At 46.8% G+C, this 25,631-nt stretch overlaps 1 protein-coding gene across 1 annotated transcript in view; it reads right to left on the bottom strand.

Moving 5' to 3' along the window:
• The window catches only part of LOC119966299 (adenylate cyclase type 1-like), a 419,500-nt gene that overhangs the window by 282,840 nt on the left and 111,029 nt on the right, over positions 1-25,631 (bottom strand). Inside the window, 1 exon segment of the mRNA XM_038797774.1 lies at positions 16,891-17,018. Coding sequence (XP_038653702.1) covers positions 16,891-17,018 — 128 coding nt within the window.

The raw sequence follows: 25,631 nt of genomic DNA on the forward strand, positions 1-25,631 counted from the left end.
GACATGGATAACACATGCAACTACTTTTCCCCATGTTGCTCAAGAGGGAGACTTCTTGATAGTTGTTGCAATTGCTTTGGTCGCCTTGGTTTTTATACATGGTAACATTCTTTGCATCATGTATATCAAGTGGCACAGTCCCTCTTGTCAGCTAAGGCAGAGAAGTTTGTGCAGATGCTGCAGGAGCTTCCTGTGCTTGATGAATTCTGGTGGTATAGGATCAGCATCTGGAGATTTGCAAGAAAATCAACAGCTTTAATGAGCTTTTTCACTGTGGGTTTAATATCCAACTCATACCTGCAGGATTTCTACAGCGTCATATTCTCCAGGAGTACAACTCATGGTAGTGTTTGTCCCATCTCTCCAACTGTTTATTGCCTCTGGTGATTACCTCTCCTAATTTGTTTCCAATGGACTTGTTTTCTTTGCTGATGAACCTCTTGTATTTTTGATCTCTTCATACTTGCCTCTGGCAGTTTGTGTCAAAGACATCTGGATTTCTGGCAAACTTGCAAGTGGTATTCATTGACATCGTGCCTAGCAGTCTGTTGGACTGCATTTTAAGCAGCTCTTAGCATATTTGGAGTTTTCTTGCTCAGATCTCTCTTGTAATGGGCAGCACGGTAGCATTGTGGATAGCACAATCGCTTCACAGCTCCAGGGTCCCAGGTTCGATTCCGGCTTGGATCACTGTCTGTGTGGAGTCTGCACATCCTCCCCGTGTGTGCGTGGGTTTACTCCGGGTACTCCGGTTTCCTCCCACAGTCCAAAGATGTGCGGGTTAGGTGGATTAGCCATGCTAAATTGCCCTTAGTGTCCAAAATTGCCCGTCGTGTTGGGTGGGGCTACTGGGTTATGGGGATAGGGTGGAGGTGTTGACCTTGGGTAGGATGTTCTTTCCAAGAGCCGGTGCAGACTCGATGGGCCGAATGGCCTCCTTCCGCACTGTAAATTCTATGTAATGAATGAGAGCAGGTTGATTGTCTTCAATAATAAATTGTAACACAGTTCTAACCAGTCAGCATTTCTCTCTCTTGCTTCCCAAATGTTGAGGGTGTGGTATTGTGGATGGTACCTCAAAGTATGTTCCATTTTGCTCTGCACTCTGTGTTGAAATGCTGGAGAGCACCCGTTCAATTGAGTTGAGGAACTGCTGGCTTGCTACTCTTGTGAAATTTGGAGCATTTCCGATGTTGAATTTAGGTTATGAAGGTGACGCTGCTGGGGTTAGCTACTTCTGCCATCTCCCTCTAACCCTCGTAGAACTCATACACAGGCTTACTTCTTCCAGAACTTAGATAAAGGATTTCCTTCCTCTCACTCACCTTTTCCAGCAGGAGCTCCCACGAAACTTCAGAAAACCTGGATGCTTGTTTCCTCGACATCTCTGATGTTCTGTTTCTTTGCTCAGTAAGATTTGCCTGGGAGAGCCAAATGGCAATACATCAGAGATGTGGTTCTGCTTCAAGTAGATCTCCAGCTGAGCTTCTCGATATTGTGCTGCAAAGTGAGAATGTTTCCCACTGTGTCAGCTGATCGGGTGAAAAGTTCACCTTCTGATTACAAAAGGCACCATGGTTAAAATACCCCAGATCTGCTTCCTAATGTTTGAGCAATGGTTGTGTTTCTGACTCACAAATGCACGCTACCACTAACTGCCCCAATTCTGCCCATGGTTCAAATTGGGGATCAGGACTCAATTGTGACTTTTAACAATTGGCTGATCAAGATATTTAAAATATGTCACCTACTCCAATCTTTTTAAATTGAAAGGTAGAATCACAACTGACACCACATTGCACCATAAAAAGTTTCAAAAGTCAGATTTTCAGTGGGAGTCAACACCCACTGCTCACCAGATAATAATCTTTACTCTGCAGTGATCACATCATATCCCTCCCTCTTCACAAATTTTTGGACTGGCCCTTAAGAAAGCTACATTATTGTCAACTTCAGTTTCCTCTGCAACACAGATGAAGAATAGACCGGTAACTTCACTTACAGCAGGCAAATCTACTGCACTCTCAGCGTAACTATTTGTCTTCACCTCAGGGGAAAGATCTTTAGGCTTTGTTTCTCATTGAATTGTGCAATGTGATTTGAAAATAGTGTTAGAAATCATGGAATTTGAAAACAAAAGTTCCATCATTGTAGTGAAACGTATCATAAGCTTTTATTTTGCGATGTGTATTTGTTGGTACTTATTATTTGAATTGTCAGCTTTTATAACATGTACAGCTTTTCTGCTGCTTTTTTCTCAATTGGTGCGTATGACTTCAGTGCATGGAAACTTTCAAGCTACAGCATAGGGAATCTCAGAGGCTGCCACAATGCTTTATTTTCATCAGATTAAAAAAATGTTAAATACATGAAAATTGGAATAAGGTTTTTCAGTTCTGTACTGCGGCCTCTGTACATTTTACTATGATTATTGGATTTGCTCCTTGTGCGCCATGACCTTCTATAGATGTATCCAGCTAGTAAATTCTCCCTTAACTGAATGCGCAGTACAAATAGCTAATTGTTAATCTGTAGGGACGCAAATGACTCTATTTATAACTGTCTAATTCTGATGGACTGACAGCAGTAGCAAAAGATCTTCTTTACTACAGTCATTACCTAATGGCTCTTGCTTCTGCATGGATGGGTGGGACCAAGCCCTGCTTCAGAAGCTTAAGCAAATGGTCTCGGCTGATGTGAAGGTGTAGTGTAGAGGGAGTGTTGCACAGTCAGACATATGTGCCATCTATCAGATGAGACATTAAACCGCCTCCTCAGATGGTTAAAGTTATCACATCACTGTTTGCAAAAGAGGGCAGTTCTCCACATTGCCGTAGTCAACATTTATCCCTCAACTAGGATCAATACAACACATTATCTGATGATTATTACATTGCTATGCATGTTATCTTCCTGTATGCAAATTGCATACATGTTAAAGCTTAAAAGGTAAACTTCTCAATGGGATGAAGACAGAGCAATGAAATAAGGGCCACTAGTCCAGTGACCAATATCACTACACCACTGCCTCCACTTAAGTAGTTCATTTGTTTAAGAACTTAAATCAAAATATAGAACAGCACAGGCATAAAAAAGGAAATATTTTCTGGAAGAAAGTAAGATTGTGATATGAATCTGCCTCTAGGTGGATCCTTAATTTGATGGCAATCAAAGGGCTAATTGGCCTCCTCTTGTGGTAAAGTTTCTGGAGAAAAATTCAATTATTCCAATTTATTTAGACAAACTTCATGCTTCCTCCTCATTTGAATGATTCCAGTGCAGAATGTGCCACGGGCTGTCTGCAGATTCAACGGGGGGGCAAACAGCGTGTGTGATTGGCAAATGTTTCAGCTCGCATGCCCATCTTAACGGTGAGCTGCACTCATTATAGAAAAGCTGCTGCTGACTGTGGAGGAATTGACTGTGAGGAGATGCACCGAGAATGGAGCACCAAGAAAGAAAGAGGGCTTTCAGGTTTCCTAAGACGGTGCAGCCGAAGCTGGACCATAAGGCCCAGAGCTGTTCAAAGCCATCAGCAGTCCCATATGTCAACTGTGGATTACTCATGAATCATGAGGCTTTGAGTTGAAATCACACTCAAGGATTTAAGCACAAAAAGAAGGCTTACGCTGCAGTGCATTACTGAGGGTGTACTGCATTGTAGGGGTGCTGTCATTCAGCTGGATATTAAGGGAAGGAGGGGAGATCCCTCGTGTCCTGGGCAATATTTATCCTTCAATCAACATCACAAAAACAAGCAGTCTGCTCATTATCACATTGCTGTTTACAGGAGTTTGCTTCACGGAAGCATAGCTGCAATCTTTCTCACATTGCACCGGTGACACTTCAAAAGTACTTCATTGGCTATAAGTGCTTTGAGATGCCTGGTGGTCCTGAAAAATGAACATTTCACTTTTTCTTTTATTTAACCAGCCATCCTACAGCCTTTGACGTAGCACTGTTTTAGAGCACTCAGACAGTCAAAGGAAGCAGCAAGAGGCGAGGCATCCTGCGGCAAGTAACTCACCTCCTGACTTCCTAAAGCCTGTCCACAATCACCAAGGCACAAGCCAGGAGTGTGATGGAATACTCTCAACTTGCCTGGATGAGTGCAGCTCCAACAACATTCAAGAAGCTTGACATCATCCAGGATAAGGCAACCTGTTTAATTTGCACCCATCCACAAACATTCAATCATTCCAATACCAAAGCACAGTAGCATCAGCATGTACCACCTACAAGATACCCATCAGAAACTCAGCAAGCGTCCTTGGGCTGCACCTTCTAAACCCATGACCACTATCATCTACATGGACCAGGGCAACAGATATATAGGAACACCATCACATGCATATTTCCCTTCAATTCACTCACCATTCCGACTTGGAAATATATCACCGTTCCTTCACTGTCACTGGATCAAAATTGTGGAACTCCCTCCCTAACAGCACGGTGAGTGTACCTATCCCAGAAGGTTTACTTCGACTAATATCAAGAATGGGTGGGTTGGTTGATGAGGAAAGATTCAAGAGGATAGGTTTATATCCATTAGAGTTTAGAAGAGTAACAGGCGACTTGATTGAAATCTTTAAGATCCTGAGGGGATTGAGAGATTGGATGTGGAAAGAATGCTTCCTCTTGTCAGTGAATCTAAAACTAAAGGACACTTTTTCACAATAAATGGTCGCTCATTTAAGGCAGAAGCTAGGGGAATTTATTTCCCTCAGAGGGTCGTGAGTCTCTGGAACTCTGGGCGCAATTTTCCCAAAAGGGTACAAAGTCCCCGAGTGAGCGGTTTAGCCACGTGTTTCCCGGAACTCACACTGTGCCGCTCGCTTTGAATAATGGGCCGAAACGGGGGATGCGTCGCTGAGGCCGTACATAGCCCCTTTTTTTACAATGGGGAGTTCTGTTCACCAGAACTCCCCGTTGTAGTGAGAGATTTAAAAATGGTGTCCCGATCTCCATGGCTCACAAAAAAATCCCCGACCTACCTCCCAGCCCGAATGCAACATGGGAGGGTCCCCTGGAAACCCTCCGCCCCGCACCCTCCAACACCCATGATGGGCAACCCCAGCCTGATCACATGTGCGCAAAATTCCAGCATAGCAGCACTAGTCTGGCAACCTGGCAGTGCCCATTCCAGCAGGCAGTGCTACCTGGGCACCTTGGCAGTGCCAGGCTGGCACCCATGTGGCACTGCCAGTGTAACAGGCTGGCAGTACCAGGGTGATGGGCTGGCACTGTCAGCATACCCAGCGGGCACCAGCAGTGCCAGGGCACCACACTGCCCAAAGGGCATGAAGCTGGGGGCTTCCGATTCTATCCATCATCGGCAGGATTCCCCTTGCAGTGTTGCAAGCCAGGTAGATCCCAGGAGTGGGATCTCCCAGCTTTCACCGGCCATGCTGCACCGCAGAGAGATGCTTTTCTGGCGTAGCATGGCCGGATGATCGTGCCCACTCTTCCCAAAAGGCAGTGGAAGCAGAATCTTTGAATATTTTTAAGGTAGAGCTGGATAGACTTTTGACTAACAAGGGAGTGAAGGGTTATTGGAGGTAGGTAAGAATGTGTGTTGAAATTACAATGAGGTCAGCCATGATCTTATTGAATGGTGGAGCAGACTCGAGCTGTCAACTCCTGCTCACAATTCATATGTTTCTACGATCATATGACAGCAGCAATTCCAGAAAGCGGCTTTCTTCCACTTTCTCAGGGGCAATTAGGGATGGGCAATAAATGCTAACCTAGTCGACAAAGCCCACATCCCTTATTGCCTGAGGAAAAAAAGACTTGCACAAAAGTATTATATACAAGATTGAGCAGTTTTGTATGAATTTGGGGATTTCTTGATGAGTAAAGTTGTTATAAAATGATTTCTTTGTTGGTGGCTTTTATTTCAGGGTTTGTGCCAAGAGGACACTGCAATGGATGCTGCAGATAATTTGAAAGGTGGGCAATTATGGAGCAATATTGATGTTGGGATGGCACCTTTGGGGAAATGGAGTCTCAGTAGCTGCTTATGGATAGTCCAACCAGACCCCAGGTCGTAGATGTCTCATCCCAACATCTTCCTCCTTCTCACGTGGCCTTGAATGCCCAGTTGCAACGATAGCGAGGTTGTGCAGCAGACCACCATGAATGTCGACACCTTCTGCCTCTGCTTTAGTTGTGTCGACATCGCAGACTGTATTGTATTCTGCCTATGGATAGTGCAAGTTAAACTAGGCATGAAATGGTCATCCTGATAATGAAAACTTTTAAATGGAAATTATCTCAAGATGGGTCCAAAAGATTACAAGTGATGGGGCTGTGACTATTTCGTTTGCCAGCTTGTTCCATTGTGGGAGTGAGCTTGTGAAGAAGGATTGTGTATATATGGGACAGGATTCTCCGGCCCCCGCCGGGTCGGAGAATCGCAGGGGGGTGCCGTGAATCCTGCCCCCGCCGGCTGCCAAATTCTCCAGCGCTGGAGATTTGGCGGGGGCGGGAATCGTACCGCTCAGATCAGCAGCCACTGGCTGCGGCCCCTCCGGCGATTCTCCGGCCCATGATGGGCCGAGTGGCCGCCCGTTTTTTTTTGCCAGTCCCGTCGGCGTAAATTAGAGTAGGTCCTTACCGGCAGGACCTGGCGTCGCAGGTGGCCTCCGGGGTTCTCAGGGAGGCGCGGGGGATCTGGCCCTGGGAGTTGCCCCCACAGTGGCCTGGCGTGCGATCAGGTCCCACCAATCCGCGGGGGCACTCTATTCTTCTGCACCGGTGGCTGTAGTGGTCCGCCATGGCAGATGCGGAGACGAAGCCCTCTGCGCATGTGCTGGGATGATGCCAGCACATGCTGGCGCTCCCGCGCATGCGCCAACTCGCGCCCGCCGGCGGAGTCCGTTCGGCATCGGTTGGCATGGCACCAAGCCCCTTCCCCACCGTCCGACATGGTGCAAACCACTCCGGGGCCGGCCTAGCCCCTGAAGGTGCGGAGGATTCCGCACCCTTGGGGGCGACCCGACGCCGGAGTGGTTCACGCCACTCCTTCCCACTGGAGTTGCCCGCCCCGCCGATTACGGCAGAATCCCGCCCATGGTGTTCGAAACAAATGGTCTTTTTAGTTTGTCTCTGTGGCCACCTCAAGTTTTGTTATTGCCAGAGGCACCAGGTGCTTGTTTCTGCTAATTCCCACTCATCTATTCCATATTTCACAGAACATGACATCTATTTTCTCCCCCCTGTGCTGTGGTGAGCGGGATTTTCCAGCCGCTCCAACCAGCAGGAACATCCGATCCTATGACGGTGACTCCCACCATGGGTTCTCCGGTGGCAGAAGATGGAAACAACGGAAACCCCATTGACAGCGATAGGACTGGATGATCCTGCCAAAACACCTCATGGTGGGGGTGGTAGTGGGAGAAGAAGTGGGCTGAAAATCATGTCCAGTGATTCTCATTCCAGATCTTTGATCAAGGATAGTGGTGTTATTTTCTGCTTCCACTAATTAAATTGCATTCCTGGCACAATTCCTTTCAAAAGTATGTGCTCCTGCAAATCTATTCATGGTTCAAATATTTTGTGGGGAAAAACAGACATCTCCCTTTTTGTGATGAACCGAGGCATGTTTGGCTCAAAGGTCGTTTCTCAGTATAGCCATATTTTGTTTTGGAACAATAAAATCCACATTGTAGCTGGTGCGAGTTCCATTTCAAAAGGGTATGTTTAAAGTGACGGTCATTGCTAGCTCTTAGCTATTGCTAGCATATATTTATAACTTTTAATATGATCTGACAAACAAACAAAAAATGTCAATTTTAATAAAATTCATGAAGAAAACAATTCAAGGACTGAAGCAAGGAAGTTAACAAAATCAAGACATGCGGAAATATAAACTGCTGGATAGGAAAATTTAATCTCAGTTATTAAAATCCAAGCAACTGTCATATGTTATAATCCATTTAAGCAAAGCTGAACAAAGCATGGCCTGACAGTTGTAAATAAATCACAGTGTAATAGTTCTCTGGTTAGTGGCATAGCTAACCTCCTTTTGGCAGCAATTAGTGACATTTCCAAGATTAGTATTTATCTGTCAAGAGCATCCAACATCAGAAATCTAGCACGCCATTACCTGCAAATGTTTATCATGACTTGGATGCAGGAAGGAGGCAGCACAAGCTGAGGGTTTATTTGTTTTCATGCTTGTCATAAATTTTTGTTTTTCCTGTCAATTGCCTGTTCTGAAAAATCCTAAGATTATTTGTTTGACAAAGGCATGCCATTATAACTGTCACGGACCCACAGTTACATTTTATAATTTAAACTAATGGGAGAAAAACTTGTGACCTCTACACCTGAACTTCTGATATGTTTGCCCAGCTTGCGAAACACTTCATTAGAAGAAGAAACTGATAAAACTTCCCCGTTGAACTTCTTGTAAACGTTCAAGCTGTTTGGAAATCCCTTGAACAGCTTGAGCTGATGATTCATGCAGCTTTCTAATGTTCCTCAAAAATGATCTATATATTATTCCAACCTGCGAGGATTGTTGGAGTAAGCAACTTATTCACTTTTTCATAATTTTTCCTCATTTTTTTCCATCAGACATACGGTTTATATCCAGCCTATTATCTCTTGAATTCTAATAGCAGTGTCAATGATATTACCATTTCGAAAGCAGTGCCTCAGATCTAGATTTGAGATTTCTCCCCACAGCATGTGTCTAAATATGCCTTGCGTATATAGTCAATGGACAGAAAATTGAGTCTATGTTAGGCCAAAAGAAGGAACGAAGAAACCCTCCGGGCAAACATTAGTCAAACTTTACGCACAAACCCATATTTCAGAAGGCACAAAATTATATAAGGGTTCAGTCCGCAGATGGAGTTTGGTGCCTCGAGAGAAACAATTGCAGGCACGTCTTATTGGTCTCCTTTACTTGCAAACAAGTACATGTGGATAGAAGGATATGCTGAAAGGCTGACATATGACCATCAGACATAGGAGCAGAATTAGGCCACTCGGCCCATCAAATCTGCTCCGACATTCAATCATGGCTGATATTTTTCTCATCCCCATTAGAACATAAGGACTAGGAGCAGGAGTAGAACATAGAACATAGAACGATACAGCGCAGTACAGGCCCTTCGGCCCTCGATGTTGCACCGACATGGAAAAAAAAACTAAAGGCCATCTAACCTACACTATGCCCTTATCATCCATATGCTTATCCAACAAATTTTTAAATGCCCTCAATGTTGGCGAGTTCACTACTGTTGCTATACTATATGTTACTGTCTCCTCGAGCCTGCTCCGCCATTCAATAAGATCATGGCTGATCTTTTGTGGACTCAGCTCCACTTTCCGGCCTGAACACCATAACCCTTAATCCCTTTCTTCTTCAAAAACCTATCTATCTTTATCTTAAAAACTTTTAATTAAGGAGCCTCAACTGCTTCACTGGGCAAGGAATTCCATAGTTCACAACCCTTTGGGTGAAGAAGTTCCTCCTAAACTCAATCTTCAATCTACTTCCACTTATTTTGAGGCTATGACCCCGAGTTCTCCTTTCACCCGCCATTGGAAACAACCTGTCCGCATCTATTCTATCGATTCCCTTCATAATTGTATATGTTTCTTTAAGATCCCCCCGCGCATCCTTCTAAATTCCAATGAGTACAGTCCCAGTCTACTCAATCACTCCTCGTAATCCAACCCCCTCAACTCTGGGATTAACCTAGTGAATCTCCTCTGCACACCATCCAGCGCCAGTATGTCCTTTCTCAGGTAAGGAGACCAAAACTGAACACAATACTCCAGGTGTGGCCTCACTAACACCGTATACAGTTGCAGCATAGCCTCCCCAGCCTTAAACTCCATCTCGCTAGCAATGAAGGACAAAACTCCATTTGCCTTCTTAATTACCTGTTGCACCTGTAACCAACGGTTTGCAACACTCAGGTCCCTCTGCACAGCAGCATGTTTTAATATGTTATCATTCTCCTGCCTTCTTCCCATAACTCTTGATCCCCTTATTAATCAAGAACCTATCCATCTCTGTCTTAAAGACACTCAGTGATTTGGCCTCCTCTGTCTTCTGCGGCAAAAAGTTCCACAGATTCACCACCCTCTGGCTGAAGACATTCCTCCTCATCTTTGTTTTAAAGGATTGTCCCTTTAGTCTGAGATTGTGTCCTCTGGTTCTAGTCTTTCCTACATGTGGAAACATCCTTTCCACGCCCACTCTACCCAGGCCTTGCAGTATCCTGTAAGTTTTAATAAGATCCCCCCATCTTTCTAAACTCCAAAGAGTACAGACCCAGAGTCCTCAACCATTCCTAATGCGACAAGCTCTTCATTCCAGGGTTCATTCTTGTGAACATCCGCTGAACCCTTTCCAAGACCAGCACATCCTTCCTCACATACGGGGACCAAAACTGCTCACAATACTCCAAATATGGTTAAATGGGGTCTGACCAGAGCCTTATACAGCCTTAGAAGTACATCCCTGCTCTTGTATTCTAGCCCTCTTGACATGAATGCGAACATTGCATTTGCCTTCCTAACTGCCGACTGAACCTGCACGTTAAAGAATCATTTCCCTATTTAGAAAATAGTCTATGCCTAAATTCCTCCTTCCAAAGTGCATAACCTCATACTTTTCCACATTATATTCCATCTGCCACTTCTTTGCCTACGCACCTAGCTTGTCCAAATCCTTCTGCAGCTCCCCTGCTTCCTCAATACTACCTGTCCCTCTACAGGTCTTTGTATCATCTGCAAACTTAGCAACAGTGCCTTCAGTTCCTTTCTCCGATCATTCATGTGTATTGTGAAAAGATGTGGTCCCAGCACAGACCCCTGAGGTGAACACTAGTCATTGGGTGCCATCCTGAAACAGACCTCTTTATCCCCACTCTCTGCCTTCTGCCAGTCAGCCAATCCTCTATCCATGCCAGGATCTTACCCTTAACACCATAGGATTTCCGTCTTCTACCTCCCTCCCTTCTAAAGCAGTGATGTTACATTAGCGACTTCCCAGACCACCACCTGATCATGGTAAGAATCATTGTCTCAGCAGTGTGTTGAAGGAGACAGTTATTTGAGTGTCTGGAAATCATTCCCAAGACCAGCAGAAATCATTCCTGCTGTGTGGTAAGTGGTAACGGCCCAGGCCAGACCTACTCCTCCTGGCTCCACATGAAAATAACATTTTTTTAAAGACTTATCTTGCAGGGCTTCTCCTGGCACACTGTCCACATTTGGCCTTGGCAGGGAAGCTACAACTCCTGCCTTTCGACCTTCCATTATGACAGCAGATTGACCCACAATGATGTCTAAAGAGTTTAAATTTTCATCTTTAAAAAAGGACCCCATTGATTTTGGGAAGGTATCCTTGCTGCCTACTATTTGAAATTGCAGCATATTAGTGTTCGGCAGGGAGGGCGGGGTAGGTGTCCAATTCCATTTTAACTGTCCTAGTTTCAAACAAGCAGGGGTTGTTAAAATGGAGGTAGTGTCATTATATTTTAATTGATGTCTCCACTGATTTCATATCCTGTCTCCTTGAAGGGTTGTTCCTCCAGTGCATTTGCTGAGTGGACTCTGATAACTTTTTCTAAATCTTGATGTAATTCTGATGACCCTCCACTATCTCTTCTCGGGACATCATACCATTCAACATATGAATGGAACACATTTATACTAGATATTGCCATTACAAGGCCTTGTATGCAGCAAGTATCTGCAGTTTTGTATTTAATTGTCCCAATTGCGTGGCCTTGCAGCATTGGTTATGGACGTGAATTGTTTCACGGGCTACAATTGCCAGCTCCCCCCTCCTGCTCTCAACCCTTAAGTGGATAACACTTCATAATATATAAATGTCTGGAATTATCCCATCTCCAAAGCATCTCAATGCATTTATCCACATTGAATTGTATCTACCCGTTTCCCCAATGTAACTACGTCAGTCTGCAGTCTATTTAATTCATCTATCAAACTTATTCCTCACATTTTTGTGTAATTGGATAATTTAAGAATTATCCCCTGGTGCCCTCATCTGAATAATTGATAAAGATGCTTCAGAGCAACAGTGCCAACATGAGTCCCTGCAGGACTTCATGACTGACTGAACCCCATGCAGTGCTGCTACCATTATAACTGTGCTTTCTTTTGCTTATGTGAATTCTCCAATTCTCCATCCAGCATAAAATCTGCCCAGCGAATCTATTGCACACAATTATACTTAACAACCTTCTGTGCAATGCTTAATCAAAAACTACTGAGAAATTCAAACATACAGAACCCTTTCTATTTGGGTATGGAGAGATGCTGAGCACCATCTCTCTGAGGACAGTGTGGCATATGGAATGTGATCCAGCACCTGTCAGCACCATATTCCAACCAGACCATTGAATTATGATCGAGTTCTGGGGCAGGATGGGTCGGTCAATGAGAGAGTAGATGAGATGAGATGAGAGGAGAGAGGGGCTGGTTTAGCACACTGGGCTAAATCACTGGCTTTTAAAGCAGATCAAGCAGGCCAGCAGCACGGTTCAATTCCCGTACCAGCCTCCCCGAACAGGCGCCGGAATGTGGCGACTAGGGGCTTTTCACAGTAACTTCATTGAAGCCTACTTGTGACAATAAGCGATTTTCATTTTTTTCATTTCATCTCTCTGTCACGGAGGGATGTCCAGTGAAGGTTCATCCCTGAGGAATTCGTTTCTTTACATTCGTAAAAAATATATAGGAATGGAGTCAGGTGAAACTTGATACAGGGTTTTCCTTTTGATAAGGAGGGGTAGTAAACTGTTAAGGGTGCTGAACCCACCCCAGGGTAATACAGTCACAAATTATGATTTTCCATGGGGTAGCCAATTAATGGCCAGAAAACAGGCTCAGTGATCAATTAAAGGTGACAGTAGACTCTTGAAGTTGGACAGCCAATCAGATGCTTTCCAACTTGAAAGCAGCAGCAGGCTACAATACAGGCTGGATATGTGCGAAGACGCTTCCAGATGGAGGTGTCAACTCTCCACCTATTTCAAACTTCAAGTAAAAATGGATCTTCTCGGCAGGCCACCCTGGAGTTGTGGGGTGGATACCTCAACAGGGCGGCTTGCAGTTTCTCCTTGACTCAGAGCCTCTTAGCTTGTCTGGAGCTTGCTGCTGGGTGGCTGCAACTAGGCGCCTTAACTGGCCCTTGCCACCTGTGCTGAAGGAAAAACCCCAGTCAGCCTCCTTCGATTGGCCTCAATAGGCACTTAATGAACCATGTCAGCTGCCATCCGCATGCAGGCAATTAGTCCTGTTGCTTGCATATTCTACCTCCATAAAGATTACCCAGATGCATGATGGGACCAGGACCAGCCAGTGGGGATATTGTTAACTCACACCCACCTCTGTTCCCAGCACTGGCGGGAGCACAAAATACTACCCCTGGTGTGATTCCATTCAAAATTCCTTTTGACGTCCACAGACAGTCACTAGATTAAGTTAAATAATCCTGGAGGAACAGAGAACATAGAATAGAACATAGAATCCCTGCAGTGCACAAGGAGGTCATTTGGCCCAATGATTCTGCATCAACCCTCCAAAAGAGCACCCTGCCTAGGCCCAATCCCCGGAACACCACCTAACCATTGGACACTAACATGGCCAATCCACCTCACCCGCACATCTTTGGCCTGTGGGAGGAAACCCAAGCAGACATGGGGAGAATGTGCGAACTCCACTCCACAGAGTCACCCAAGGCAGCACTTAGACCAAGGTTTCTGGCACTGTGAAGCAGCAGTGCTAACCACTGTGCCACCATGCCACCCATTACCTTTCCTTTTTTGAATTATTTGAGTGGGACTAAAGATGCTTTAAAAAGAGGAAAATTTAGAAATTTCAGACGAACTGGCTTTCCCAGGATGACCCCACTGATAGGCACCTGCAGACATTGGGGATCTGTATCCCCTTTTCTCACTGTATGGGGAGGGGTCTCTGGCCTTGGGTAAGCGGTGGGGAGATTAGGGGAGTATGGGTTTCTGCTCTGCTGCATTTATGTCAGCAGGTCCAGACCCCAGGAATTTACAGGCCACAGTATCAATTGAATGATAGAATCAAACTGTACATTAAGGCCCATCAAGCCTGCACTGACAAAGACCTACCATCATACTACAACTTTCCAACCTTGCAAGAAATTCAACTAAATTAGTGGGAGGGGACCCCCTGACTCCAAATATCAAGTTGTGATTTCCAGTAACAAACTATTGAGCGCATGGGCTGAATTCTCCACAGCCCCGTGCCGAAAATCGCATTTGGCACGGTGGCGGAGGATCCAATTTCACGGCGAAATCGGGCCCGGCGCCAGGCCGGCGATTCTCCGGGACCCGAAAATCAGCATGATCACAAAGTATGGCACACGGCTGGGGGGTGTGGGGAGGGGGGGGGGGTCATTGACAGAGGCCAGCCCAGCGATCCTCTGCTCCCGACCGGCCGAGTTCCCAACGGCGTGGAACTAACCTGGTATTGCCGGTCTGGATGCTGGCGTGGCGGCTGTAGACTCAGTCCACGGCACCCTGGTGGGAGTGTGGGGGGATCGGACACCAAGGGAGCCTTATAGGTGGCCACGGTTAAGATCCGCGCAGTCAGATCCTCGGGCGCGCGGCCAGTCGGGGGGTCTAATTTTTTAGTGTGCCTCCGCGGTCCAAGTCCGCCATGGCGCTCAGCACGGCCGCTGGAGGCCACCGCCGTGCTCATGTGTGGACTCAAAACCAGAAGTGCCGGGGGCCCGTATCCACAGCTAAAGCTGCCTGAATTACTCCGGGTCCCTGCTAGCCCCCTGCAGGGCATTAAATTAGCTGTCCTCTTTAACAGGAATCTCCAGAGCAAACCTCCAGCATTTTTACACCGGCGTGGGGACACAGTCCTATTTTGGGAGAATCCAGCCCCTTGTCTTTAACACTCTCCAGTAGAAATATGCCAACAATTAAAACAAAATGTAGTGTTGTATCATTTTCCAGTTCTGATTAAATATAGACACCATGGCCTTCACTCAAGGAATTCCCGACCCCAATGACTGCCAAATAAATCAGCCAGCTGCTCAAGTAAGGTAGGAACCATTTCTTTATACATTCTATAGTGCACATAGGCATGATCAGCAGCCCCTCTGCCATAAGAGCCCTAATTCTTGCTGAGCTTTTATGCAGAGGCCATAGTGGGATCATTTTAGTAGAATGTTTATCTGTCACTACTGGCAACTCAGCATCACTTTTAGTGGTTGCACAGTGTTTTGCACTGCTGCCTTACAGCACCAGGGGTCCGGGTAACTGTGTGGAGTATGCACATTCTCCTCTTTTCTGCATAGGTTTCCTCCAGGTGCTCCGGTTTCTTCTCACAGCCCCACGAATATGCAGGTTAGGTGTATTGGCCATGCTAAATTACCCCTTAGTGTCTAAAGATGTGCAGGTTATGTGGGGTGGAAGGATATGGCGGGGGAGTGGGCCTAGGTATGGTGCTCTTTCGTGTGGTTGGTGCAGACTCAGTGGGCTGAATGGCCATCTGCACTTTCGAGTGTATTTGGAGTCTAGTTAAAACAGATGCAAATTAACTTAATCCATTTCTTTGGACAAATCCTAAAACAAACTATCAAGGGGCTTTTCACAGTAACTTCATTGAAGCCTACTTGTGACAATAAGCGATTATTATTATTATATTATTATTATCTACAAAATAGAAATAAGCAATTTAGCCAACAGTCCACGTGAGCAAATAGTCCGACCCTTAATTATCCGCAGTGCTCCTCCATCCTTTCCCTCTTTACCCTTCACCCACCTGTCCAATCCAAGCTTAAATGTTGACATAGCTTCTACCTCCAGCCATTAACCTTGAAAATGAATTCCACAACTTTCTGCATGAAGTAATTTCTCCAGCCTTCAATTATAAATCTCTTATTTATAATCTTCTACCTAAGGTCCATCATTCCTGATTTCTCAATGAGCGGAAACAATCTGCTTCAATCTACCCTGTATCATCCTTTCATAATTCTAAACGCTCCGATTGAATTATCCCCTTTCTATTTTGACTGAATGAAAAAGGTCTTTAACAGTCAGCGATCCAGATGTGGATGAGAATGGGATGATTAGTGCTGCATTAACTGTGGTAGTTTGTAGTTTCTTCAGCATGATACCATACACTCCCACATCAAAATGGTGACACAATTTCGATGGAGGTGCATGTCAGCAGCAGAATATTATATACAAGGTTAACTGCTCCTTTCCTTTTAAAACAATGTACCACAATCAGTATCATGAGATTTACTCATTTGTAACTGTGTTGTGCCTTTACAGTAACACCTCAAAAAATATTAATTTTGTAGGCTCTAATATAAGATTATTTTCAGTGTTGACCTTTTAGCGCATGTTAAGAATCTCGCTCGTCACATAATGTGAACACTTTACTAAGCCTCCATTGGGAGGTTAGTGAAGCTCATCTCCCTACAGGGGAGTAGTTCCAACAAGGCTAGACCAAGAACTGATTCAAGGTCATTTTTTAATTGGTAAGTAAGCTACCTGACTGACAAATCAGAATAATCGTTGTTGCAAAAATCTGAATAACTGAGCTTCGGTCAAGAAGGACCAAAGAAAATGTGACTTTGGCAAAATATTAGACAGTTTCCTTGTAGCCTTGTGCTACCATTAAAGATCTGATATAGCACTGACAGACAACAAATCATGTTACTGTTACAAGTTATTTTTCATTCATATTTATGAGAGCAATTATTAATCTTTGGGAACTGCTAAGAATCGTGATTAGCAGTTATGGGGCTAGCTGGAAGAACTTGTGTTTTTTATTTATTTACAAAACTTATGAATGAAACTGACACAAGACAATATTCCCTTTTGAAGTTGAATTACTTACGTAATCGTGTCAATCATATCTAATCCCATTTCAACACAACAATGAGCGTGGTCGGTTTTTGGTTGAGTAAGACCTGATACACAATAATAGCAATCCCCAAGTATCTTAATCCTTCGACAGTGATTCTCCTGTCAGAGAGAGAGAAAAAAAAGATATGTAGCATGTTTTATATTTAAGAAAGTAAACCATAATCCTAGATTCTTCCGTGCATGTTCTTCAAGTAATATTTGCAGAATCTATATACGATAGGATTATAGGGAAGAATTAAATTGATTGCATGAAATCTAAGTGCAATTAAAATCACAAAAGCTTTAGGGATGTTTTGCCTTTGAGTAAACTGCTTTATATTGTTTTGGTTTGAACAGTTATTGGTTTTAAAAACAATGGCTGATAGATATACAGTAAACTAGCAATCGTTATAATCTTGACCAATGAAGACCAATAATTTTTGAATAAAATTCAAATTCCCAGTTATTAACTTAAATGGATTATGATTTTACAATTTAAACAAAAACCTTTACTGTACAAAAGTTGAACCTACTGAGTGCTTCTAACTTAAAATTATACAAATCAAAACACTTATTGCTTAATTCCGAAAATCACAAAAGGACACTTCCCGTTCTACTTGTATTTGTTGCTGTATTTGTTCATGAGATGTAGGCAGTGCTGGCTAGGCCAGCACTAATTGCCCACTTCTGATTGCCCTTGAGAAGGTGGTGTTGAATTATCTTTTTGATAATTCCATGTGGTGTACGTACACCCACAGTGCTGTTAGAGAGGGAGTTCCAGGATTTTGACCCATCGGCAGTGAAGGAACAGCGGTATATTTCAAAGTCGGCATGGTGAGTGACTTGTAGAGGAACTTCCTGGTGGTGATGTTCCCATGTACATGCTTCCCTTGTCATTCTAGGTGGTAGTGGTCGGGGCTTTGGAAGGTGCTGTACAAGAAGCCTTGATGAGTTCCTGCAGTGTATCTTCTCGATGGTACACACAACTGCCGCTGTTCATCGGTCATAGAAGGAGTGAATGTGTATTGGAGGGGGTCCATCAAGCGGACTGCATTGTGTGGATAGTCATAGAAGTTATACAATCCCTACAGCAGTAAGAGGCCATTCAGCCCATTGAGTCTGCACCGACCCTCTGAAAGAGCACCCTAGCTAGGCCCACTCCCCTGCCGTATTCCCGTAATCCCATAACCCCCCTTAACCTGCACATCTTTGGACCGTGGGAGGAAACCGAAACACCCCGAGGAAACTCACACAGACACAGGGAGAATGTGCAAACTCCACACAGACAGTCATCCAAGGCCGGAATTGAACCCGGGTCTCTGGTGTTGTGATGTAGCAGTGCTAACCACTGTGCCACGGTGCTGCCCACTGTGTTTCACTTCTTGAATGTTACTGGAGCTACACTCATCCAGGCAAGCAGGCAGTATTCCACCATCCTCCTGACTTGTGCCTTGTAGATGGTGGACAGGTTTTGGGGAATCAGGAGGTGAGTTACTCGCCAAAGGATTCTTAGGCTCTGGTCTGCTCTTGTATCCACAGAATTTATACGACTGGTCAAGTTCAGTTTCTACTCAATGGTGTTGATGTCTAAAAGGAGCACCGCGATATTTTCGAACATAAGTTGCTGATTGAGCCTGCCCCGCCAGCATGAAGTACTGGGACTCGCAGCTTGGACTTTTTTTCTAAGTCCCTAACAATATGGTGGAGGAAACCAACACCAGGGTCCGTAGCTTCTGCACACCTTTTCCCGCCTGCTGCCACACTCTGCAAAAATCTGAGAAAATTCTTCCCAAAGAATCCACCTGGAACAGCTGGAGAATGACCACTGTATATCTTTGGCTCATGCTGCAGTGTCAGGTGGCTAGTAGCTATGGGGTTGTCTAAAATTGGCAAATAGAGATTTAAAAATGGTATTTAAGGCTGCAAAATATGTTGTGCAGGGTAAACAGCCCTGAATGCCATGAGCTTTTTGTGTATAGGACATACCTATACACTGTATAGGTATATACACCTATATACCCCTGAATTGGAGGAGCTGGTTTAGCACAGTGGGCTAAACAGCTGGCTTGTAATGCAAAACAACAGCACCAGCACGGGTTCAATTCCCGTATCGGCCTCCCCGAACAGGCGCCGGAATGTGGCGACTAGGGGCTTTCCACAGTAACTTCATTGAAGCCTACTTGCGACAATAAGCGATTATTATTATACCTCGCCAATTTTCCATCGTGTATGCATGGCAGCTAAAACTGAGTTGACAACTTGTTACTTCCTAGGGAAGTTCCTCCACCAAAGACAATCAGTGTCTGATCGAGTAACAGGACATCGGGAAGTGGGGATGTGGGGGAGGGAGGGTGGGGGATGAAGAGGTGGGTCGCCCACTGAGAACCACCTTCTCTGCCGCCCCTCAGAGCAATCTACAATGCTCCCTCCCTTCCCCCATATCACTTGCCTATTGCCTGGGTCTCTACGTGATCCTGGTGCCCCTAGTGTCTCCCCACCCAACAGCTGCCATTGCCTTTTCAATGCCATTGCTGAACATAAGAGTTACGAGCCTCTGATTGTCTAACAGCTCTTGCTAGCTCTGAATCTAGGAGAAAGCCCACCAGTTAGCTTGCCACCCTCTGATTGACGTGTTGTTTTGTGGCCCTTCCTGAAACCAGGCATCATGGGTCTCTCCCTGGCTCCCCAGCTGGCCGGCAAGACACCTTATGCCTCAACAACATTCTCTTCAGGGAAACATAGAAGAAATTCCCTGCCCTTGTGTACAGGTATCAACTTTCTACTGTGATAACACTTGTTGCTGATTTCATATCATCTTTTAACACTGAAATACTGTGCATCTAAAAAACTGCCCGTCAGGGTGTAATTGTAGCCACCTGTTCACATGTGGCAATGTATAATTAGGTTCTGGGGTCTTTCAACTCTTTCCTTCAACCGTGGCATGCTGGGCACAGTGGTTAGCACTGTTGCCTTACAGCGCCAGAGGCCCGGGCTCGATTCTGACCTCGGCTGACTGTCCGTTTGGAGTATGCATATTCTTCCTGTATCTGCGTGGGTTTCCTCTGGGTGTTCTGGTTTCCTCCCACAATCTAACGTTGTGCTAAATTTTCCATGCTGAATTGCCTCTGTGTCTAGGGATGTGCAGATTAGGTTACAGAGTTATGGAGATTGGGCAGGTAAGCAGACCTGGATAGGGTGCTCTTTCAGAGGGTCAGTGCTCACACGATGGGCCGAATGACCTCCTTCTATGCGGTAGGAATTCTAAGATCCCTTCTGCCCATTCTCACAGACTGGACCAATGTTTCCCTTCTGATTGAGCTGTTGTGTGTATTATCTTCATTGAATTAAGAAGTCTTGCTCCATTTCAGGCAGTGTTTTTGACAACCTGGCTTTAATGGAAGATGTATTCTGCATTTAGTGTCATTGAATGGTAATTCCATTTATTCACAGACTCTGACAGCAGGAATAGTCTATACATTTTAAGTTCTATTTTATCATTCTTAATAACAAGAAATCAGCAAAATCATTAATTGATTCCACTTTTAATACAGATTTTGCTGCACAGAGCACACATGGGAGTTCTTTGTGCATGGTGATTATCTTAGATTTTCAGATTGATCACTATAGCAACAATCACAATCACTGAAATATTTAATGAAGCTTGAAAATGATTATTCTCAAACAAAGTTTATTTTCTCCCACAACTGAAGCCATCATTAGGTGGCTCAAGTTAGTCTCTTTGCATGTCAGCCTTGAGTCACCATTTTATTCCATTTTCATTCAATTAACATAATCTTGAATTGGTTCTGCATTATAGCTTGAGGATATCCGCCAGTCAATGAGCATCCTCCATAATGCGAGACACAAGTGCACTATATTAGATACGAATTAGTATCCAGGTAACAAGTAATCCTGGAATATACTGGTACAAGTCTTATTAGCAGTATCATGTATTTGCTTCTGGTACATTAAAAGGCTCCATTTAACTATTCAATTGTCACTTGTTTGGCATGCCATCCACCACCTTAAACATTCACTCACTCCATAGCTGCACAATGTGCCATCTATAAAATGTACCACTGCATCTTGTCAAGGTTTTTCTCATAGTATTGTCAAATGCGGGACTTCTGCCATCAACAGTAAGTGATGGGAACATCATCACCACCTGTAAGTTCCCCTGCAGGTCACACACCATCCTGGCATGGAAATATATCTCTGTTCCTTCATTGTCACTGGCTGAGTATCCTACAAAACAGCCTTGTAAGAGTACCTTCACCATATAGACTGCAGGCTCACCATCACCTTAGCAAGAAGGGATGTCAATAAGTGGTGATTCTGCATCAAAAAAAAAACTAACAGCAATTTTAAGGGAATTCTGATTGCTCCATAGTTATTCAGAAAATGACATCTGCAAATAAATAACAAACGTGTATGTCTATAAAATGGTATCAGTTGATGGAAGATATGATGATGAGTAAAAATCTCTATTCATGAATGATATCCTCTGTTGAACCCATTCACAGGGCGAAATTCTCTGCAGACCGTCGTAACGCCGATTTCCGGCGAGAAAAATCGGTGTACATGACTCCGGCGTCGGGGCCTTCTTTTAGGCCGCTATTCTCCGTCCCCGGAGGGGCCAGCAGCTGACTGACGCGATACGCGTCAGTTTCACCAGCTGCGGAAGTGGTGAGACCCGGCGTTTTTTGGAGGAGGAGGAGAGAGACAGACCCGGCATTTGGGGGGGGGGGGGGGGGTGGGGGGGGGGGAGACCCGGCATTTGGGGGGGGGACCCGGCATTTGGGGGGGGGGGACCCGGCATTTGGGGGGGGGGGGGAGACCCGGCATTTGGGGGGGGGACCCGGCATTTGGGGGGGGGGGGACCCGGCATTTGGGGGGGGGGGGGACCCGGCATTTGGGGGGGGGTTCCGGCATTTGGGGGGGGGGTTCCGGCATTTGGGGGGGGGGGTTTCCGGCATTTGGGGGGGGGGGTTCCGGCATTGGGGGGGGGGGTTTGCGGCATCGGGGGGGGGGGGGGGGGTTGCGGCATCGGGGGGGGGGGGTTGCGGCATCGGGGGGGGGGTTGCGGCATCGGGGGGGGGTTGCGGCATCGGGGGGGGATTGCGGCATCGAGGGGGGTTTGGGGGCAGCGGTGTGCAGAGGAGGGGGGCGACGGATGCCCGGGGCCAACGCACCGTCGCCCCCCCTCTGCACGCAGCTACCCCTACCCCAACCCCCTCCCCTCACCACCCCTACCCCCTTCACCACCCCTACCCCCCTCCAACGCCGCACCCCCCCCACCCCCCACCCCCCACTAACGCCGCACCCCCCCCCCCACTAACGGAGGAAGGAAGGGGGGAGGAGGAAGAAGGGGGGGAGGAGGAAGGAAGGGGGGAGGAGGAAGGAAGGGGGGAGGAGGAAGGAAGGGGGGGGGAGGAAGGAAGGGGGGGGAGGAAGGAAGGGGGGAGGAGGAAGGAAGGGGGAGGAGGAAGGAAGGGGGAGGAGAAGGAAGGGGAGGAGGAAGGAGGGGGGAGGAGGAGGAAGGAAGGGGGGAGGAGGAGGAAGGAAGGGGGGAGGAGGAGAGAAGGGGGGTGTGTGGGTACCAGCCTTCAGAGGGAGGGGGACGGGGTGTGGGTACCGGCGATGAGGGGGGGGAACCCGGCGTTGAGAGGGGGGGGTTGCGGCGATGAGGGGGGGGTTGCGGCGTTGAGGGTGGGGGGTTGCGGCGTTGCGGAGAGATGGGGGGCGGCGTTTGGAGGGGGGTAGGGGCGGCGTTGGAGGGGGGTAGGGGCGGCGTTTGGAGGGGGGTAGGGGTGGTGGGGAGGGGGTTAGGGGTGGTGGGGAGGGGGGTAGGGGTGGTGGGAGGGGGGTAGGGGTGGTGGGGAGGGGGGTAGGGGTGGTGGGGAGGGGGGTAGGGGTGGTGGGGAGGGGGTAGGGGTGGTGGGGAGGGGGGTAGGGGCGTTGGAGGGAGGTAGGGGTGGTGAGGGGGGGTGGTTGGGGTAGGGGGGGGGTGGTTGGGGTAGGGGGCAGTGGCGTACAGAGGGGGGGCGACGGTGCGTTGGCCCAGGGCATCCGTAGCCCCCCCCTCTCTGCACGCCGCTGCCCCCAAACCCCCCCCGATGCCGCAACCCCCCCAAACCCCCCCCGATGCCGCAACCCCCCCCGATGCCCCCCCCGATGCCGCAACCCCCCCGATGCCCCCCCAATGCCGCAACCCCCCCCCGATGCCGCAACCCCCCCGATGCCGCAACCCACCCCCCAATGCCCCCATGCCGCAACCCCCCCCGATGCCCCCCCCATGCCGCAACCCCCCCCCCGATGCCGCAACCCACCCCCCGATGCCGCAACCCACCCCCCGATGCCGCAACCCACCCCCCGATGCCGCAACCCCCCTCCGATGCCGCAACCCCCCGGATGCCGCAACCCACCCCCCGATGCCGCAACCCCCCCCCCGATGCCGCAACCCCCCCCCCCACCGCCGATGCCGCAGCCCACCCACCCCCCCGATGCCGCAGCCCACCCACCCACCCCCGATGCCGCAACCCACCCCCCGACACTGAACGGCGTCAACCATCATCAATGGTTGACGCCATTTTAAAGCAACTGTGATTTTCGCCGACGTGACCCGTGGCCACGTCGGCGGGACTTCGGCCCATCCGGGCCGGAGATTTGTGGAATCTAAAAAAAAAATGAAATCCCACCGGCGCCAGCTGTTTTCAGAGGCTGCCAGCGGGATTTGCACAGCGCCGGTTTTTGGCCGGTCAGAGATTTAAAAACCCTGCGGGAGCGGGAATAACGCCGCTGCCGGCCGATTCTCCGACCCTGCGTGGGGTCGGAGAATCCCGCCCACAATGTGCAAGTGTTTTATATCTCTATGAGGTAGTTGGGTGTCAACCTAGGTGTAAGCTTCTGATAATTATTTTAATACTTCTGGCTTCATTCTCGCAAACGATCCTTGCTTAACTTGCCACCTTCTAAAATTGCTTCTCTACCTTATCCACCGTGCGATATACATATAATGTTCTTTGGGATCGATATTTATGGAAAAGCAGGGAGGGTCGAGGTGAAAGCAAAATTGCCAAAGCAATTGACAAAGCTGGGATATGGCAGTGCCAGCAAACATTCTGGCCAGCCTGCAGGAAGGACACCAGCAGCAGCAGGCTGCAGCCGAAGACACCTGGGGATAATCCTTGGCAATAGAGGCTTAGGGAGGGGAGGAGTCAGAGTGGGAAGCTGCCAATTAGGGTGGGGGGATCAAAGGTGTCTTTGAAGGGCAAAAGGTGGGGTCGAAATGGGAAACATTCCTGCTCCCACAGACCAACAAGGAGCATTGAAAGAGGCACTTGGGGAGCTGGGAGCTCCGGCTTTTTTTTCCCGATGATTGTCACGACCCCTGGGAAGCCATGCTACAGCAGTAAATTTCAACTTAGGCTCACAATTCCACTATGGGAGCCAATAAGTATATTATTTAAGTATTTCGCCTCTCACTGCTGAAGATGCTCCCATAGCTGCTGCCTCATAAAAAGTAGTGAACACTTGCATGGTGGGACTTCCCACAAGTTTTACTTTTTCATTCATCGTTTCTTTCTCAATGGTGAGGTATATATGTTTGAAGCAATTCAGTGCAGTTTTAATTTTCCCTGAACAGTTAATATAATCTCGAACAACACACACTGGCAGTTTAATTTTCTCTTGAGCACAGAACATGTTAAATACTCAGAGAGACAATAAGTACAGATTTCTCACTGCAGGGAAATGTTTGCGCATTTTTTATTTGAAACTGTAGCCCTAAGTGGGTGAGAGAAAACCTGCCAGAAACTGACGGAATATGTAGATCAGCTTTGACAACATCATCAAGGCTGACGACTATTTTAACCAGAGTTCGGGACAGGTCAGCCATTTTGCTTTCTCACCAGATCTAGGTCACCAGGCAGGGAAATGATTAGACCACAAAAAATAATTGTTTTTTGTAGTGTACACATCTGGCATATTGGGTTAATGTGGGATTGAGTACAGTTCCACCCACGCAGTGATGTAAAAAGGCACATGACCCAGATCCAAAGGTCAGTGCGGTATTGAGCAGAGACAGATTAAGATTCAAGCATTGGAGATAGCTCTTAGCCCGTACCCTTTACTGTATATGTCCAATTAATTCTGTCAATAAAGACTTATCGTTTTCTACAAAGATTTATTTAAGAAGTTACCGTTCTGTAACCAACACCCTCCCAACAGTTTTACGTCATATTTTATTGTGAAATTAGGGGGAGTAAGAGTGCTCCTCCAAGACTCCTCAGTTGTTTGACCTGCAAAAAACAAAACTAAATGATCCAATGGATTGTTCTGTGTTCAATGTTCTGTGCTGTACTGTTCTATGTTCTATGTTCTCCCCTGGTCTAGGCATTGTTCCTTCATGATCACCAAGCACCCAAACCCTACATCTGTGACTTCTCCCAGTTCCTGTGAGCCCCAGTGACAGCCTCCTACTGCCCCACACTCCACTACCATTTCCTGCAGATGTGAGTGAGAAAATGATTAATTCTATGCAGGTGAGTCCTGGGAATTGGATCTCCAAGAGCTTAGGCTAACTGATTTGGGACACGTTGCTGCTCTCCTTGTCTTCCGCCTGCACTCCTACCATCCCAAAATAAATCCGAGGGCTTAACTTTCACCCACACTCCTATAATTGTTCCTCAGAGTAAATGGCTGCAATGTTTAGCAATCCATTGGATCATTTAG

Source organism: Scyliorhinus canicula, chromosome 5 (assembly GCF_902713615.1).
Source record: "Scyliorhinus canicula chromosome 5, sScyCan1.1, whole genome shotgun sequence".
Taxonomy (NCBI): Eukaryota; Metazoa; Chordata; class Chondrichthyes; order Carcharhiniformes; family Scyliorhinidae; genus Scyliorhinus; species Scyliorhinus canicula.